General features: G+C 39.2%; 1 protein-coding gene across 1 annotated transcript in view; it reads right to left on the reverse strand.

The window, feature by feature from the left end:
* Window positions 1-18,492, reverse strand: part of LOC129113876 (ryanodine receptor 1-like) — a 47,989-nt gene that overhangs the window by 12,319 nt on the left and 17,178 nt on the right. The window contains exons 44-86 of the mRNA XM_054626360.1: window positions 18,305-18,437; window positions 18,115-18,209; window positions 17,896-18,031; window positions 17,593-17,779; window positions 17,360-17,471; window positions 17,130-17,250; window positions 16,828-16,997; window positions 16,490-16,710; window positions 16,311-16,401; window positions 16,084-16,224; window positions 15,832-15,995; window positions 15,658-15,736; window positions 15,385-15,474; window positions 15,150-15,290; window positions 14,975-15,052; window positions 14,826-14,901; window positions 14,598-14,721; window positions 14,095-14,210; window positions 13,899-13,966; window positions 13,670-13,791; window positions 13,464-13,513; window positions 13,194-13,254; window positions 12,974-13,100; window positions 12,731-12,842; window positions 12,561-12,642; window positions 12,343-12,473; window positions 11,929-12,249; window positions 11,594-11,834; window positions 11,366-11,453; window positions 11,178-11,270; window positions 10,656-10,670; window positions 7,614-7,784; window positions 6,661-6,720; window positions 6,407-6,541; window positions 5,692-5,804; window positions 5,485-5,581; window positions 5,293-5,402; window positions 5,163-5,214; window positions 4,989-5,063; window positions 2,080-2,179; window positions 1,922-2,001; window positions 1,756-1,832; window positions 1,549-1,637 (exon numbers count right to left, since the gene is read on the reverse strand). Of these exons, the coding sequence (XP_054482335.1) occupies window positions 1,549-1,637; window positions 1,756-1,832; window positions 1,922-2,001; window positions 2,080-2,179; window positions 4,989-5,063; window positions 5,163-5,214; window positions 5,293-5,402; window positions 5,485-5,581; window positions 5,692-5,804; window positions 6,407-6,541; window positions 6,661-6,720; window positions 7,614-7,784; window positions 10,656-10,670; window positions 11,178-11,270; window positions 11,366-11,453; window positions 11,594-11,834; window positions 11,929-12,249; window positions 12,343-12,473; window positions 12,561-12,642; window positions 12,731-12,842; window positions 12,974-13,100; window positions 13,194-13,254; window positions 13,464-13,513; window positions 13,670-13,791; window positions 13,899-13,966; window positions 14,095-14,210; window positions 14,598-14,721; window positions 14,826-14,901; window positions 14,975-15,052; window positions 15,150-15,290; window positions 15,385-15,474; window positions 15,658-15,736; window positions 15,832-15,995; window positions 16,084-16,224; window positions 16,311-16,401; window positions 16,490-16,710; window positions 16,828-16,997; window positions 17,130-17,250; window positions 17,360-17,471; window positions 17,593-17,779; window positions 17,896-18,031; window positions 18,115-18,209; window positions 18,305-18,437 (4,945 nt within the window). The remainder of the gene's footprint in view (window positions 1-1,548; window positions 1,638-1,755; window positions 1,833-1,921; window positions 2,002-2,079; window positions 2,180-4,988; window positions 5,064-5,162; window positions 5,215-5,292; window positions 5,403-5,484; window positions 5,582-5,691; window positions 5,805-6,406; window positions 6,542-6,660; window positions 6,721-7,613; window positions 7,785-10,655; window positions 10,671-11,177; window positions 11,271-11,365; window positions 11,454-11,593; window positions 11,835-11,928; window positions 12,250-12,342; window positions 12,474-12,560; window positions 12,643-12,730; window positions 12,843-12,973; window positions 13,101-13,193; window positions 13,255-13,463; window positions 13,514-13,669; window positions 13,792-13,898; window positions 13,967-14,094; window positions 14,211-14,597; window positions 14,722-14,825; window positions 14,902-14,974; window positions 15,053-15,149; window positions 15,291-15,384; window positions 15,475-15,657; window positions 15,737-15,831; window positions 15,996-16,083; window positions 16,225-16,310; window positions 16,402-16,489; window positions 16,711-16,827; window positions 16,998-17,129; window positions 17,251-17,359; window positions 17,472-17,592; window positions 17,780-17,895; window positions 18,032-18,114; window positions 18,210-18,304; window positions 18,438-18,492) is intronic.

The raw sequence follows: 18,492 nt of genomic DNA on the forward strand, positions 1-18,492 counted from the left end.
TTATAACATTATATGTACATGTTGGTTTCACCTACAGTTTGTGTAGTTTTAATGAGCAGAAAAGACCAGATTCCGTTCTTTGCCTTTTGAAATGAACAAGGAGTGTGAGGAGGGTCGTGAGCTTTGAACATGAGAGATGGAAAGAGGCATTCAGTCCTCTCTTGGTAGAATTTCAGCGTTAGAAAATTGAAGTGATGGAGAAAGAGGGACAGAGGAGGGAGCGAGGGATAAGAGGACAGCGAGGCAGATGGATAGAAACATGATTTACCCCGTCCTAGGTTCAACTCTGAGGACCATGAAAGGGGGGACAAGGGAGAGGTGGCAGTGATCGTGGGGAAGGGAGAGAGGATCAGTGTGTTGACAACAGTAGAGGACCAAGAAATGAGGAGGGGAGATTAACAACATTCCATGGCAATTCATTCAGGAAGATATTCAAATGAACCTCCAGAATTAGATGAAAAAAAAGTCCAATCAACAAGTCCAACTAGTATACATACAAAACACTTAAACTAATTCAAGATGGATACAAATCCTTGAATCTCATCCTTTAACAGGTAACCAGGTGTTAATATTTCATGTTAGGAAACTGATCACTCAATCAATCCAAATTTTTTGAGTAAATGTCACAAATGGAAAACATTTACTGGAGGATGAATTAATAGATGCTCAGATTGTCTATTAATTAATTAATTAATATTGAATCTGGATTGGTTAATTTATGTTTTATGTCAATGATGATGAGGTAAATATTATTGACAGTAACTATCAAAAACATCACCTCACCAGCCATTTCTTGATTTGGTTTTTTTCATTTGGCCTTTAATGTAAAATCTGATACTGGATAGATTAGGGATGTCTTCTCCATAATTATCCCTCCAAAATGTATATGATGTTGCTCAAAAACATAAAATTCCTTTTGTTTATAGCATGAATATTCTTATTCATGCTATAAGAACCTATTTGGGATATTTTGAACATAAAAAGTACTGAAATCAGGTGAAGCCAACCAAATCTCTTGGACACACAGAATCCATTTTTCAACCATAAGCATGATTTATATTTGGTTTATTTTGGCCTACTTGGTGTTCACTGTTACTGATCTTACATCACCAAAATGTGCTGCAAAGGGTTAAAAAAATGTATTTAGGTCATCTGTGTAGATGATAAAGGGTTGTACTGTGATGTTAAGTTAAGTCCATGTAGGCTTAGTGGCTATAGTTCACAGGAGTGCAGCTGTCATTTCTTGAACAGCTGGCTTGAAAGTTGTGGTACAATGAATAAAGGTATCATTTTGGTCTAAGTTGTTAATTGTCTCTGCAAATCATGTTAAATGTGTGCCATCTTCACTTGTGTCCCATCATGTCCTGGTTGTGTACTTTAATATGAAATGAGGTGGGGAAAGTAAATGTACTCAACAATGTAATGTGTGCCTTATAATGACGCAGGTAGTCTATTAAATGGTGATATTAAACACTGGCTGTGGGGTGACCTCTTGTCTGCTGCATTGTGGGCCCTTTTAGGTGTGAAAAAAGTGATGCAGATGAAAACAGTATGAAGACTTACTAGTGCCCTCCTCTGAAACCATGCCCAGTCCCTCTGCCTTGTTCTGCCTCTCAAAGGCATTTAGATCCAGGACACTGTTGATATCATAAACTCATTATTAGACACTCAAATTAATTCATTTAGAATTAAAATATTGGTGATATAAAAATTAATACAAGGTAGAGAATTGGGTTAATCAATTAAGAAACTCACGAGCATGTCTGCATCAGTGCCTGGACACTCAAAAAGAAGCCTACATCCTTCTTATCCCTCAAGTACTCCAGCATTTTCTGACAAAAAAAAGAGGGGTAATCCATAAAAGTGATTTTTTAAAGGCAACTTCAAATTGAACGTGAAAAAATGTTTTCAGAACACATACCCGTTGAACCTCACTGTTTCCGCCGTTAAGGATAGAGATACCCAGCTTGAGGGTTGTAGTCACCATCGGTCCAGTCTCACCTACATGACAAAAGATAACTTCAAACTGAATCACTGTGCAGGCAAAATGTGTGGACCGAAGATGGGGAGCAAGGCTACCTTTGCAGGCACTGATCATCTGCAGGACCATCTCTGCAGCACCACGATTATGAAGTCTGGACTGCTGGTACAAGAGCCTTTGTTTTTCCATTTCTTTTTCCTGTGGTGGATACAAACATTATGAGCATTTGGTGCTGTCAAATTTCACCAAGGGAATTTAAATAGATAGAGTGGACTCTTTCAAGTCAGATATTTGATCGGGTTGCATAAATCCATTACTAAGTTTAATTGTAAAGTCCTTCCTACTTAGTAACGGCTAGTTCTAAACTAGGGATTTTAAAATTAAGATTTAAATTAGTTTTATTTTTATCTTCATTTGAAATGAGGCATGTTGTGTTATTTAAAATCTTCCTATAACATAATTTATTAGAAAGATAACGTTTGTTTTGTCAGTTGGTTCAGTCAGCAACTTAAATCTGGGAGTTACTGGGAGTATTTTATACTGCAAATATTTACAAACTAAAAATACTCACACAAGAACCTGAGTTTGTGTGAGTTGAGCCGTAGGTCCTCGCACTGACGTCCTAATGAGCGATATCTAATGGCGTCCAATCTAATGTATTGAACCCAGCAAAATTTTAACTTGTTCTATAAATCCTTTTTTTGCGAATCTAATCTATGAACGTCCAGCGTACATTTGGATGGGAAAGCACTGAAACTAGAGTTGTTTTATTCCTATTTCAGAAAAAGTTTTGATACTCCATTTAAACAGTTCTGTAAGAACTATGCTTTGTTTGAACTCACTGTTGCAACCGGCTCCAGGCGTTAAAATGTTAAGAAAAAAAAAAGTTGTCCATTCTATCTATTCATATTCTCAATTTCAATACACATTTACTCTCCTTTCACTCAAGTCCCTAACATTTCAATTTATTACAGTCCAATCAACTTACCTTCTTTTTCTTAAATGGTCCATATATGCAGCATTACCTATTCACAAGCATTTGCATTATGGGTTGTTACTGTACATTTAAAGTACCTGGCTGACTCTTTCACACATTCTGTCACCCAACATTATTAGTCATGGAGTTGTTACGCTACTTGTTCACGTTTGCTGGCTAGAGCAAGCGTTAGACTACAGGAAACAGCCCCTTCAGCTTGGCATTTTAGCCTTATAGTTTATCAAAGTGTCTTTATTGCAGCTGCCCTGCAAATAAGACACCTATAACATTACAAGAGCTGTCATCCTTCTTTATCTGAGATATTTCTTTGGCATTTCATAGCAGCGTGCTTTTTCTTGAATGAATGTAAAATAATAATGATGAAACACATTACTCTGGCTCTAAATGGCCTTAAATCTCTATTTGTGCAAATGCACAATCTTTTATATATAGATTGGTGCCAAATGGGAATAAATTCCATTTTTAGAAACAATTGCATTCAAATAAATATCTCTGAATTCAGAGGACAAAATGACATTCCTCTGTTCTGCCACATCACAAATCAACTTGTAACATCCCACATTCTGATCCTAAACCACCCGCCGCCCCTGCCCTCCCACATCCAACCCCCTCCCCCCACCCACGTATGCCTGTTTATGCTCTACCCACTATGTGTCGTGCAATTTGGTCCTCGAACTGCAGTCACTGACTCTCTTATTCAACCTGATTATGAACTATGTACTACATGATGTGTGTGACTCTCAAAACTATGAGTATGTGTATGAAAATACAAAGCTTTTTAATGTTGCATGTTCTACACTGGCTTTCACTGTAGTCTGTCAGTACGCTATGTGAGTGGGGGAAGGGAACATTGATCAGTTGCATTCAGTTAATGAAGACCGCTGTTATGAAGGTGAGAGGGATTACATGGAGTGATGGGGAAAGAGACAGAGAGAAAGAAAAATGGACAGCTATATAAACTGGAAGGAATGATATTACTAGTCAATTAGTTTGTGTTAAATCACATTCACAATCATTTTCATTGAAATGGCATTTAATAACACATATGTTATCATCTCCAGCCTTTCTTTTAGCATGTCTAACTCCCCAGTTTGATATGAGCCCTCAAACGTTTTGAGGACATTTTTGCATTTATAAATATTTTTTAGAAGTTTAAAGCGACAATAAGTGTTTTTTAAAGCACAAATTGTTCATGGTCAGGCAAACAACAATCTTTTTTAATAGCTGAGCTTCAGATGTTTTTAACAGTGAAGTCAGCACTGGATTTATTTAGTACAGTGTTTGAGACCCCTGAACTTGTCACAAGGACTGTAGTAAAGGCTGTGGCAGCTGGTCATTTAGTTCAAAGTAAACCATGAAGTACAAAGAGCCATGTCTGTCCAATTCTAGGAGAAGTGCGTCAAATATTTGAGCAACATTTTTGTTACACATTATTTGATTTTCATAACTTTATCACAAGGGGTCATATTGTCTATAAAGCTGGGTTGATAATTGATTTTGAAGTGAATTTTTTTTATTAGTCTGATGATTATTATTTTGATTATCTTTATTAATATTGTTGATGTTAAATTACATTAATTTATTCTAATAAGACCCAATCCAGATTTGAGGCACACAAAAGTGTAAACAGTAAATGGTTCATTTAAATAATTGCAGTGCTGCAACAACGCTGACATTTGAGCACAATGACATTCTGTCCCAAACTGTAGCAGGATTTGAAAAGATTAGGGAACATAAAGTAAAAAAATAAAGCATCTGGATTGGAGCTTAGAGTTTCTAAATCAAGCGACTCACAATGAATGAAGCAACATACCGACAGAAGAGACAGAGCACAGACAGAACAGACAGAGGGAATGAGACAAAAACAAAGAGAGAGAGAGAGAGAGAGAGAGATGTTCTTGTGAAGTAATGTTCTGATAATGAGGTCACTCGATGCGTCGAGAGCTACCGCTCCACTGTGTTCCTGGTCCCCAGCCCCTGGCCGCCCATTACCAGTTCTGACTGTCGCACCTCAAAGGACATCTCATCCTCAGCATTTTCCATCATTTCCTCTCCCCCTTCTTCTTCCTCACCAATATGGCAACTCTACATAAAGGAAAAGTGAAAAAAGACAAAAATATGAGTTTCAAAATACATTATGCACAAACTTCAAAGCATTGGTCAAAACCCTACGTGCTGACTCACCTTTGCCATAATTTCTGCATATGCCATATAAAGATGATCTGTATCAAGTTTACTGAAAATGAGAAAGGAGAAGAAAATGGTTAACGAGAAATAATAGGCCACCCACTACAGCGGCGAGGACCCATCTAACCTTTTTTCTGTCAGCGCAGTACGACTGAAATGCAGAATAAGCTGGTGGAGGGGATCTGGCTTTGTTTCTCTTTCCTCTTCTTCGTCTCCTTCTTCTTGCTCCATTGCTTTCTGGGATGTACAAGGAGAGGAAGGTGAGTAACGGCATAATAAAAAAATATTCAAGATGAAACAGATGTGAGATGACACTTACGGATAAGTCGTCTATCATCCTGTCTTCAAATGAGTAACCCTCAGAGTGAAGCCAATTGCGTTTGTATCCCTCGAGGAACATGTTTGAAGCCCTATGCCTACAATGCAATAACACAAACAGAAGAAAAAAAAACGGTTAAACCTGGCATATTTATCTTAACACCCGATACTGTACATGTCAGTTCTGACCTTAATGAACTTTCCTCACCTTGGGATGTTGTATAGTGGCGTCATCCTAAAGCAAGCGACCACAGCCCTGCGTCTCTGCTTGGACAGCAGTTTGTGCCAAACCATCTTCTTCGATTTGAACGGGTGCTCCGTCTGTCCAAGAGAAGGTTTACATTGGCAAAGTGGCAAAAATTATTACTATGGTAACTTTTTTTATGCAGGAAAAGTGTAAGGCCATAGGTGTCAAAGACTGACTTCCTTCCAAAAAAAAGTATAATATTCTGAGCAGAGGGGACAAAACCATATTTTGAAACCTGTAATAAAAAAAGACTTGACAACAGTAAAGCTTGAAGTCAAGTTTGGGTGATGTTCACATCTTATTTTTATTTTATTTGCTGTCTTGAAAAAAAGTGGATTGATTCATATCGCAACAATCTAAAAAAAAGGTAAGGACATATTGCAGTATTGGTACTGTGCTTGTAAAGCTCAATCATTTTGTATTTCTTTAACATCTCTGATACATATGTGATTCAACCAAACTCAAAAATATTGAGCAATTTGTTGATCATTTCTCACATACACACAATAGTATAGCGATCACATATAAGTCAAATAATATGTACACAACTAGTCAAGTAGAATCCTAATTTTTCTAATTTATTTCCATCTCTGTCAGAGCTCATTCTCATGTTCATATGTACTGGGAAGGCAGTTAGCGTCTACTTTAGTTAGTACAGGCAAAGTTGGCAACTCACAACTTCCAGGTGGTAGAGGACAGCAGAAACCTCCTGCACTCTTTTGACGACTTTCATGGGAGCGTCAGCATCTTCTGCCTTTCCTGCCATCTCCTTATACAGAGCCATCTGCCAGCGCATGGACGGGTTGTCCACCTGCCCAAAACACACGGATACGGAACTTTCTGATATGTTTCTTGACTGATTATCATCACAAATCAGATTCCTTGGAAGTAAATACATCACTACTGCACTAACAGTCCAGGAGTTTATACCTTGCCCTGAAGATGAAGGTTGTTCTGCAGGAACTCTCTCACTTCTTCATCAGTGTCTCTCTGTAAAATAAAAAGTTTGATCAACCATTGCCCCCCTAAAATGGTTTGGGAGGTAAAACAATCATGGAATGATTACTCTACTAAAGTAATTTACATGATACAATCCAGACAACAGATGTTTACGAGAATCAAGTTAGGTAACTATTTCTATAAAGCTCATGTCTATAATACATTATAAACATTCTTAAAATGGGTTATAATGTGCTTATAGCACTGTAATATCATAGTTATAATAATCACTTCTAAATAATTCTAATGCTTTATAAGACTAATCATAACACATTATAAAAGCATTTTATAATGACTGATAAGGTCAAGTATCATAATACTTCATTATTGCTGGTCACTCACTGACATTTTTTTGCAAGAGTCATAGTGTTTTATAATTCCCATTGTTGTAATCCATTGATATATTTTAATAACACATTTTAATCACTGTCATAATGAATTATAATGTCATTGTAAATTACTCTGAGATGTCAGTTTTTGTTTTAATTAAAGTAACAATTAATTTAACAAAGTTTTGTATGTTGATTTAATGTTACTTTTACTTGAAGCAAACAAGGACTACTTAGAGTCACTTCCAATCACATTATACATAATAACAGTAATTATAATGCCTATTAAAAAATTATAAAGTATAACAACAATGATCCTAGCAAATAAATGTCAGTGATTATTATAATACTTGACTTTATAAGAAATTGAAAAATGCTTTAGAACTTGTTATGATTATTGGTATAAAGCATTATGTATATTTATTAGCGCTTATAATTCTAATTATACAGTGGTTTAAGCAGATTGTAAGGTATTATGAGTTGATAAATGCGTTATAGATTTGGCGTCATAGAAAGTGTCACCCCTAGTTCATTCAAAGTCAGAAAAAAAACTACCAAAGAGTATCTGATCTTGGCCAAGTTGATAAGCTCCTGATCGGCGGGAGAGCACATGTTGAGGCCTATGGGGAGCATCTTTTTCAAGGCAGCCACAATAAGTGAAGTCTGCACCGAGTAACGATCGCCGCGTCTTTTCTTCTTGGTACGTTCAGTATCTGAGCCTCCACCCTGAGAAAAGGGACGATAACCAGAAAGCATTCACAGCATCTCATAAAATGTCGACAAGGGTACGACACGACAGTCACCACTGCTCTGTATCGAAAACAGTTCAGCCTTGATTCAATGTCTGGCAGTCGCTTTCATAGATATAAGCCCTCATCAGTGAGTAACTATTCCTTTCCTATAACTCTAGGAATGACTGCAACATGACAGGAGCAAAATGCAACTGATTCTTTGTACATTCTACTGTACATCACACAAAGTAAATATAAAATGAATAATGATTTATGACAAACCTTGGTGTTTTTCTTTTTTATACCAAACATTGAACATCATCCTACCTTTTAGTAATGATTGAGCCCTGTACAGCACTGCAAGCTGTTCATTATGAAATTATTCAAACAGTAGATCTTTCCATGTAGACATATCCAGCTGGGGATTCCTGTTAAACATGTTACTGTCAACAATGTCTGAAGAAAAACTAAGTGACTACATTTCAATGTCTATTTTCTGTTACACCCCAAATATAAAAAATTATGCTTTCTCTGAGCTCAGACTGGTAAGTAGGGGGTAAAGTGAAAATGTGTGGGCGAAGTGGGGATATAGCTGGCTTGGGAAAGGGAAGCTGAAAGGAATGGGTCTTAAATCAGTGAAATTGCTTTTACAAAACATGCAACAGAAAACGGATTTCATTCAAGTGACAACTCATTCAGCATTCCATGAAAAGGATAAATAGCTAAAACAAACAAATGAGTTTTTCTTCTAATTGTGAATTAAAATTTGTGACAACTGCAGCCCTTGGTGAAATGTTAAAATATTAGATGAAGTTATAGAACGAAACTCTTGAAATTAGTTAGTGAGTTAGACCTGTTAGTAGCAGGATGTTAAAATCACACACCTACTGTAAAAAGAATAATCTACGGTACATGCTGCTCGCCTCCTGAACTGCTGTTCTGTCTCTGTGAGAGTTCAGTCCTTCTGTTATCTGCTCTTTCTGGGGTCCTCCAAAATGTGCAAATGTATGTGAGAGCATACAATGTATAAATGCGTTTTGTAATATGAATGTTTAGTCTATTAAATGCATGCTCTATGAATAGGTCACAGGGTATTTCTATTTGAGCCATAGAAGTTTAGACAACAGGGTCACACAGTAACAGCAACGTTACTGGACAAATTGAAAAGGGGTCCGATGAGTAAATCTTACTTGGGTAATGGCTACTGTTTTGATAAATAAAATAAGATTAGATAAAATATTCCATTATAAATCCCACAGCGGGGAAATTTGCAGGATTACAGCAGCAAAGTGGATAGTGCAATGATATTTATATTCATATTCACTACCACTCAGATATTACACATAGTGCTGCTAGAAAGTACTAGTAGTACCTAATATGGTCCACTGAACTTTACAAAATGACAAGTCGGTCATTATTGTGTTGTTTAAAGTTGCTCAAGTGTATAAACCCTTCCCTTGCATTGTGAAAATAATGGCTAGATTGTACAGGCAGGTCTGTTCATTAATTCAAATAAAAATTCAGACACATACGTTAAGTCTGCAAAGGAAAGCGAACAAAACAGGGTGGTTACAGGCCTGTAATGCGTTATATCAGCAGCCTTATTATTATTGTAGGTGTTACAATTAAGAAAATCCCAGAGGCCGTACGCCCACCTAGCCAAGTCAAATATCAGTTCTAGAGTTTTACTAACTCAGTTCATCAGCCACTGATTCTGCTTCAATTTAGTGACAGACGCAGGTGTGTTATGGAAGACTAGTTTAGAGGAAACAGGGTGCAAAGCCTTTTGGGGAATAGTATAGATAATAAGAGTGAATTGATGTGTGGTTAGGTCCATGGTCATTTTGAGCACATTCTTAAGAGGGAACCCAACAAATGTTTCAAGGAATCTGCTTCAGTGACGTTAAGCATCAAGTCATGTGTTAGTGTGGATACTAGGAGGTGTAAAGGAAAGTAAACCATGATGTGCCATGGCATTTCCGGGGAGGAGAGAAGAAAGAGCACAGAGAAGACTAACATCATCCCCTAGTGGCAAAAAAGCTGCATTACAGAAGTTACAGGTCAACCATCCTTCAATGAAAAGAAACAAAAGACATACTAGAAGACTCCACCTCAACTATGATCAAAAAAAGAGCAAACTCAGTGACAGGATGATGGCACTGGGCTCTCACTGCCGCCTTAGGCTCGGTGTAAAGCCCAGTGCCATGAACCCAACTCTACAGCTGAGTACTTTCATCAAGCGCCTCGAGACTCCCCCCCTCACACACTGGCAGGACTGGGGATGGCCCGCAGATGGGGTCGGCCCTTTTGTCCACTGATCCTTTATGCGAATAATGTGTGTTTCTTCTTAGTGTGTATGGTTACAGCTTAAGTAGTAGTTTTGTGTAAGATATGTAGTGTTGGTACACAAGCGCAGAGGCTTGAACACTAGGGTATAGCAATACTTATGACAGTGTAAGTGGATCCAATACTCCATCTGTTGCTCCTGTGAAGAGACTTCTGGCAAGGATTTTCATATTCTATTAATATATATAACTATATATTTATAGCAATGACAAGCTCTCAACTGAGTTTTGTTTCACTCTTAATAGACTGCGAAGTATTCATGACTAAGCAGTGGCAGCTGCATGTAGAGAGAAAAGCATTTGTCCCTGGCACTGAAAATAGCTGTCTCGGGCACATGTCTCTCTGAGTGGAATGTGCAAGTCCGTCAGCACAAGTAAGTGAGTGTACTTGTATGTTTTGTGGATTTTTTTGAGTGTGTGTGGATCAGATGTGCCAGTGTGCTGGAGAGGTTGATGAAAAGCTCCCCAAAAGTGAGGTGCCATGCGGTCAGCACAGCGGTCGTGCAGGAACAAAGTCTAACCTCTGAGTCCCCGCCCTGGAAACCCAGCCGCAACCCAAAAGAAGAGGACAAGGGACAGCCAAAGAGAGAATATTGTTAACACAACTGCTATCGTTCTTAAAAATTGCGAATTAAAATCAAACCTCCAAAAGTTACAGAAGGCTTTGCTATATTTAACGTAGCCCAATAAACAAGGACATTAAAAATAGAACGTATATAAAATCAGAAACTACCAGAAACCTATGCACTGAAATCCTGTACCTGGTAAAGAAGGTGCACAAGGGCCTTTCTGCTTTAGATTGCTATGTTTGATTTAAGTCTGTGATACAATATTTTGAATTTCCTATCGTCAAACTAAGGGTAGTAAAGGTTTAATAAATAATCATTTATACCTGGCTGAAAATAGTTGGTAAAGTAACAACATCTTGAAAAACGAGAGCACAAAGAAAGAAACACATACAGTTGTTACACAATATGCCTGATTTGAGATCTGACACTATACCAGCCTCACTGCATCACTGGTTCTGCCTTTAATCAACTCACCTTGCTCATTTTGCTTTTGCTGTCAGCGGTGAGGAACGACATGTTGTTGATCTCATTCATCACAACAAAGTTCTGTTCCTCTCGTTTGAAGTTCTACAATAGAGAGATAAATGGTAAAACGTACAGTACAGTTCAGGATGTGAGCTGAAACAGATGGCTGCATTCAACGGTCAAACGAACATACTCACATGGGATTTGGACCAGAAGATAAAGACCTCGCCAACCATTCGGAAGAGCTCTTCTGCATCTGGGTCTGGGTATGTCAGCCATCTTGCCCTGTAGCAGAACAAATTACTTTGAGGCTCCCCAAAGTCACAACAAGCTTGGCTAATGAACAATATATGAAATTACAAGTGCATAATGTGTAAACTAGAACTAGGCAAGACTCACAACTTGAGTTTGTAATTTTATCGTACCTGTTGTTGTCCACGTAGCGAATAAGTAGAGGGTAGAGGGCATACAAGTCTCTGCAGAGGACGGCAAACTCATCACGTATGGTGCCGTCTTCCTCGTCCCCCTCTGATTTCCCCTCCATCCGCAAATGGTCCTCTTCAGCCACCACCTTTGAAGTGCGTTTCTTCAACTTCTCCATTGTGGGGATGAAGTGGGACTTGAGCATTTCTGGCTTTGCCCGGCTTACAATGGGCTGTGAAAACACTAAGAGAGAAAACAAAAGGTGTCATCGCATTTGTACAAAAACTGACTCAGGTGCACAATGTGAAACTTTAATAGAGTTTAAAATGGTGCTCACCAGCCAACCTCTTCATCCAAGAGGCTTCATCGATACCCAAGTTGTTGACAACAATTTTCATGATGCTGCCCAGCAGCTGATTGAGGCTTTCGGATGTGACGTCAGTGCAGATCTGGCTCTCCATCTCTGGGAAGTTCTCAAGTCCTCTCTCCCACCAGCGAGGCAGGTAGTTGCACAGCATGGGCAGGGTGATTTCAATCACATGAGGCATCTCAGTATAACGAGCCCCCGACTCGGCCAAGTCCCCAATCTCCTTCAGCAGAGCATCCAGCTCTGGGATGTCTGGACATAACTCCTGGACCTCATTGGGAAGGCCCAAGACTTTCACAAGAGGGGTAGTTAAAAAAAGAATAATTCAGAAACAATACTTTTTCAGACAGCAAAACAAATCTGAGGAGAGGGTAATGCACTCACTGGCTCTTTCTCTGGGTGTCTTTGTGGTGTAGACAGAGAACGCATTGAATTCATTCAGATGGGGCTCTAAGTAGGCCACTGGCATAGCTGCTGCAAGGTGAGCTAAACATTCTCCGAGAGCTGGTCTCTGCCTGTAAATGGACAATATCAAAAAAATGCTCCCAAGGAGAACTTTTAATTAACTTTACTGATTTTAATGTATGCAGATTTGGAGTTACCTCTCAACATGTGGATTCTTGACAGTCCCAAGGGAGTAGATGCTACACATGATGCGATAGCAGGACATCTGTAGATCATCCACTGTATGCAAGCAAGAGAGACAGACAGGATACATTAATACATATACACCATGTATAATCAGGAATAGTACTAATGTAAAAGCACTCACGCATGACATCATCTCCAAACTGGTGCTGAGCAATGTGATCAAACAGGGAGGTGAGCACTGGGAGCAGGGCAATGGTTGTGTAGTTAATGTTCTGGGAGACGCCTTTCACTTGCTTTAAAGGACAGAAGCAGCATATGATCAAAGACTCAGGATATTTAGGGTCAAATGTTTAACAGATTATTTGCAACAGTCAGGGATAGTAATATGTACAAGGCCATACCAAGTATTGTGTACTTCTATTACCTGATTGCCTTTGGATACTTTGCCCAGTTTGAGGTTCTCTACCATCTTCTCTATGTCATCAGCAGCACTCTCAAAGAAGGACCTCAGCCCTGCTTTCACAATCTCAGGCCCTGACTTCATTACCGTCCTAATGAAGCAAGTACGAAAGATTATAATGAAAAACAAAAACATATCTACCTTGATAGCCAATGTATGTTGTGAGAAAATAGAAGTACCGAACCTTGCATCCAACGACCGTGCCAGAATGTGAAGACAGTTAACAATTGCTGAAGCGTCCGTTCCTGCACATACAAATACAGTTCTGCTGATTTGAGGTCTTTCATAGAATTCAGACCACCACATACTGTGAATACATGTAAAATAACTGCACTCGCTCTCACCCGAGTGGTAGAAAAATACATTACAGCCAATACAATACAGCCACAGATGAGAAACACAGAAAAGAGTGAGATGATTCAGAAAGATTGGTGTTGAGAAACGGACATCTTACCAAAGAGAGAAACTCTGTGCCTCACCAGAGCAGACATTTTACAGAAGATACTATGACGAGAAGAGAAAGGATGGGAAGGAAAGGAAAATGCAAGAAAAAGGAGACATTGATAAAAGGGGGAAATAATATGTGAAAAGTATACATTACATAACATATGTGGATTATATTTATGTAAAAGAAAGATATTTATATAAAAGAGAGATCACCTTGCAATCATCTCCTTCTCTTTATTGGAAGAATGCCCACCGCTACCCAGAACTTTTGCAGGCGTCGACAAGAAGTAGAGGCAGTGGTTTTTGAAATATTGGTTGATTAGAGGCATCAAGATCTAAGAGAGAGAGTTTCTTAACACTTACTCTGTACACACAGTACAGAGATGAGGGAAAGTTGAGTCTTAAAAATTGTAATCACTTTGGTTTTACACAATAGTCTCACCTTGGCAAAGAATTTGATTTCCTGCTCATGAGGAGACTTTTCCACTCGTCCACTGCTTACAACAGCCTCTGTGAAACACATTGAAAATATGATCATTTTATAATTCCACTGGAAACAAACAACTACGTTGACTAACACCAATACAACTCTATAAAATGTCACAATATATATGTTCTTGATCATTGCTCTACAGTACCAAGATGAGCGATGAACTCCTGGGCAATTTCCATCCATTTCAACAGCTTCTGCAGGAAACCATAAGCAAATCTCTTCTCGATGGATGAGATGTCAGACTCCATATCTTTCAGGCCCCTAAAGTGAAACAGAACTTAATGCTCTGTGCTTGAATTTTATAAAACATTTCCCCAAAGTTCAATACTGGTTCCTGTATAGTAAAACATAAAGTATTACCTAAAACTAAAGATACTTTTCTATCTGTGTTTCTGTTTTCCTTTGTTATTCTGAACGATTTTTTTAAGGCTTGAAACTGCTACAGAATGGCACAGCTACATGCATCCAGTCATTCTTTGTTACATCCCCTTATTTTGATTGCTTTCAACTTGATGAATATAGAAGTAACTTTCTCTACTCTAATCTCTGTTTGTGTCTTTTGAATGGGAAGGTGATCTGAGGATACTAGAAAATGTGCTTAAATGTTTTAACAGCAGATTGAATTGTAACGCTCTTCTGCATTGTTACCTTGTGACAGCATATCCATTAAGCTGCAGGAATTTAAGCAGTTCATAAGCCTTCTCTCTGTCTCGTGCCTTTTCTTTGGCTGTCAGAGTGTCATAGGGCACCAGCAGAGGATGCGTTCCACCTCCTACACAAACAGAAGCACAATCAAAACTCTTGGAAACGGCAAAAGACAAATCTCTCGAACTCCAAATGTCTAGGTTCCCTCCTCCGAACCAATATATATTTTACCCTTGGACTGCAGCTCCAACTTTTTCTTTCGTCCCCAGGTGTTGTGGTAATTTTCTGCCAGTTGCTCTGCCATAGACTGTGAACAGATATAAACTATGAGTATATTGATTAGATGCTTAGATTACAGCACAGAAGGTTCAAACATTTACCTGCAGGTCTCTTGAAAGAGCCATGTGTGTGATGTCGATGGGCTGTGGACTGTAGCCATGGCTTGGGTCATAGGTTGCCTAGAATAGAAAGAGTTATCATTATGTATTGTACTATATATTTTACTGCAGTGATAGCATTATTAAACATTAAAGCATTCATACAACTGCTTTATACCTGTGCAGTCTGTGAGATTTTTCGTGATACTGCCTTCTTCTTCTCTGACTCATCTTCCTCTCTTGCTTTATCGAGGGTCCATTCCCATGCAAGCATGGCTTTGATTGACTCTTTGATTGGCCAACGGTAGATCTCTTTGTCCTGTCAGAAAAAAAAATGTTAGTGTGATCAAAATCAGGCACAGATGGAGTATAAGTACAGGAAGATTTAATGCACAGCTTTACCATGAACCTACCTTTTCTGAGAAAGTTTTGTATGGTCTGAGCATTGGATGAGTTTTTGCATTTTCATCCAGCACCTCTCCATATGACCAGTTATTCTGGATCTGGAACATGCAAAAAACAATATATGTTACAGCTGCCATTTATTCTTACAAATATCATGGCTTCCTTCTTAATTCAAGCACATAATGTATAGTTCTTCCAATAAAACTAACGCAGCCTGTTGCTACTGAATTGGCTGATGAATAGTATAAGTAAATTGTGAGTGATTAGAGAGTGAACTATACCTTTTCAAAGGCCCATCTATCATGTGTATATTCAGCAAATTTGTTGATAAAGGGATCCAGTCTCTCGGGGATGATAGTGCTGTGGTTGGAGGAACAATCAGTCCATTTAGCTTTAATTATTTTACAGAGAGATCCTTCATGTCTTAAAAGGTATAATGACAAAAGTCCTCTCACTTTGTGGTCTCTACTGGTTTAGGATCAAAGTTTCCCTCTGCATCCACTGATGCCTTTTTCTCTGTTTTTGATGAGTAGCTGGCATCTACGTAGTCGGGTGGAATTGCTCCAGCGATGGCGCAGATGCATGGCATTGAAATTTTGAAAATCTCAGCATCAAATTTCTGGAAACACAATAATAAGATATTACAATAAACCCATATGCCATCTAATATAATGAGAATGAAAAATCAAGTATTGCAGGAGCTCCACCTTGTGTGCTAGCGATTCAAAGATCCCCCAGAACAGTTTGCGGGTCAGATGCAGCTCCTCTTCTGATGAGACTCCGAAGTTGGCCCAACCATTAGGGAGGCAATAATATTTCCAACAACGCTCATAGTGATTGGTCAAAAGCTGCAGGATGCAAAATCATAAAAAAAAAATCAATACCAGATGAGAATGTTTTTAATAGTTTTATAATGTTTAAAAGAGACTCATACCTTCAGAGGCATTTTGGCATACTCGTTGAGAATGGGCACATCAAACACCAGCCGTCTTAGCAGGTGCTGAAGCATGGATGGACGTAGATGTCTGAAAGAAAGATAATCAAAGACAACTTCAACTATGAACCTTGCTATATTAAATTGCAAAAAAATGTTTGTCATGAGGTTAAACTCACTTGCACAAAGCCATGAGGCACTCTTCAATGATGTCTCTTTGGGCCTTTGTGAAGGCTCGTCCACGAGACAGCCGGTAGATTGTGTGCAACATAGAATCAATCATTATGGCTCGGTGGTCGCTGCCAGCAAAGAGTGGGGCACACTTGGTGATCAGTGGCAGCACAGCTGAACACAGGTAGCGGTTCAAAGCAAGGGCCATCTCTGTAGTGCAGAAAGCAACCTGTTGGACAGAAATTCTGTAAGTGAATTGATTTTAACAGTATGGTTATAATCCTGCTCGACACTTCTTCCCAAGGACCAAATACGACTGTTTGTTTGTAAATTATTTGAGGTTCACCGTGTCCAGAGAAGCAGCAGCCCTCATGTCGGGAAGAAAGCCGACCTCCAACACATGGAGCAAGAAATCCTGGTTGTCAATACCATACACTCTGTCCAGGAACAGAACCATGGGAGCCTTGTGATCGGGCACAAAACTAGCTGACATCTTTGGTTCTATGATGCTGTTGTCTGAACATGACATAAAGAAAACATTTTGGAAAAATCATTAACGACATTATACTGATGGCAGAACAAACTTTCAACCTATCTTCTTAAAGAAGATAGGTGTTCTTAATTGAGTATGTTTTCCGAAGTGTTTACCTTTTCCAAAAGAAGGAATCTGAACTGGAAGGCTGATGACTCCCACAAGATCCTCAATGGGGACCAGAGACCTCAGGATGGCTCTGATTCTCAGGGCCTCACCCTTACCAGCCTGGATCAACTGTAGAGACAAAAACTTGTTTTCTAAAAAGACTAGATTACCTATTCATGTATCTTTCTTTCTTTCTTTCTCGACCTATTTTAAAAGTCCAGTCACGTAAACAGCTTACGTGCATCTCTGGAGCACAGCGTCCCAGCAAGTCAATAAGGGCAGAGTAGAAGGACATGATGGCATTTCCCAGGTGCACCCTGTTCTCCTCATGCTGCTCCTCTCCTCCAAACCTACCAGAAAAAAGACAGTGGCTTTAAATATTTTTTGTCACATCAACACTGGAGGAGATAATGCATGCTATGGCTCCTCGTTAAAAACCATCAGAAGGCCTTCAAATCGAAGAGCTCTTACATGGGGAAGCGTCTGTCTTTTTTAACACTAGGACCATCCCTTGCAGGGTCCTCTGATATTTTGATGGCCTCCTCTATTGCAGCCAGCAAACCATTACCACCCTCTCCTCTCAGGGCTGGACCGAAGCACTCAGGCCTGCGAATGAGGAGACGCACCACCACATTGGCATTCTCTTCTACGCTCTCTCCTACGGAAGCAGGGGGGGAAAAAAAGTTATTTAGTGTTAATAAGGGAGAAAACAGAAACAATATGATCTTTAGAATTAAATATTGCATTGTGGAGCAAAAAAACCAATTATCTGACCATTGACAAACACAGCAAAACGAAGAAAGTCAAGGTATTTCTCTCCTCCACAAGGATTCCAGCCAATGTCAGGATAGCCTTTAGACAGTAGCATTGGACAGCTCTGAAGTCCACATCCAGCTAAATACTTCACCACCTGGAAAGATAACAGTGTACTCAAGTGATGAAGAATTTTCCCACAATCCTTGTTTTGTACATAGCACATTGCTTGTATTTTACCATCTCTAGATCTTGCTCTTGGAGAGCCAACGCCAGCTCGTTGTTGTCGATACAAGAGGCTGCAGCCACGTCCAAAGGAGTGGAGCCCCGCATTCCTGAAAAAACAGCACATCATTTCCAGCTTAATTACAGTTCACACATCAAGAATAAATCATCAAGAATACTGCTGAAAATCAACAAAGACAATCACCGAGGCCGATGCCACTGTTTTGGAGAAGGTAGCTGAGGTGGTCAAACATAGAGCGCTGATTTTGGCGACTGATGCGACAGAAATAGCAGAGAAAACGGCAGCAGTTTGTCACCACTCGAGGGAATCTGATCTCCTATTGGAAGGAAACAGGACACATGTAAAGTTAAGTAGCTTTATGTTGGTCTTAT

Source organism: Anoplopoma fimbria, chromosome 24 (genome assembly GCF_027596085.1).
Source record: "Anoplopoma fimbria isolate UVic2021 breed Golden Eagle Sablefish chromosome 24, Afim_UVic_2022, whole genome shotgun sequence".
In the NCBI taxonomy this organism is placed as follows: Eukaryota; Metazoa; Chordata; class Actinopteri; order Perciformes; family Anoplopomatidae; genus Anoplopoma; species Anoplopoma fimbria.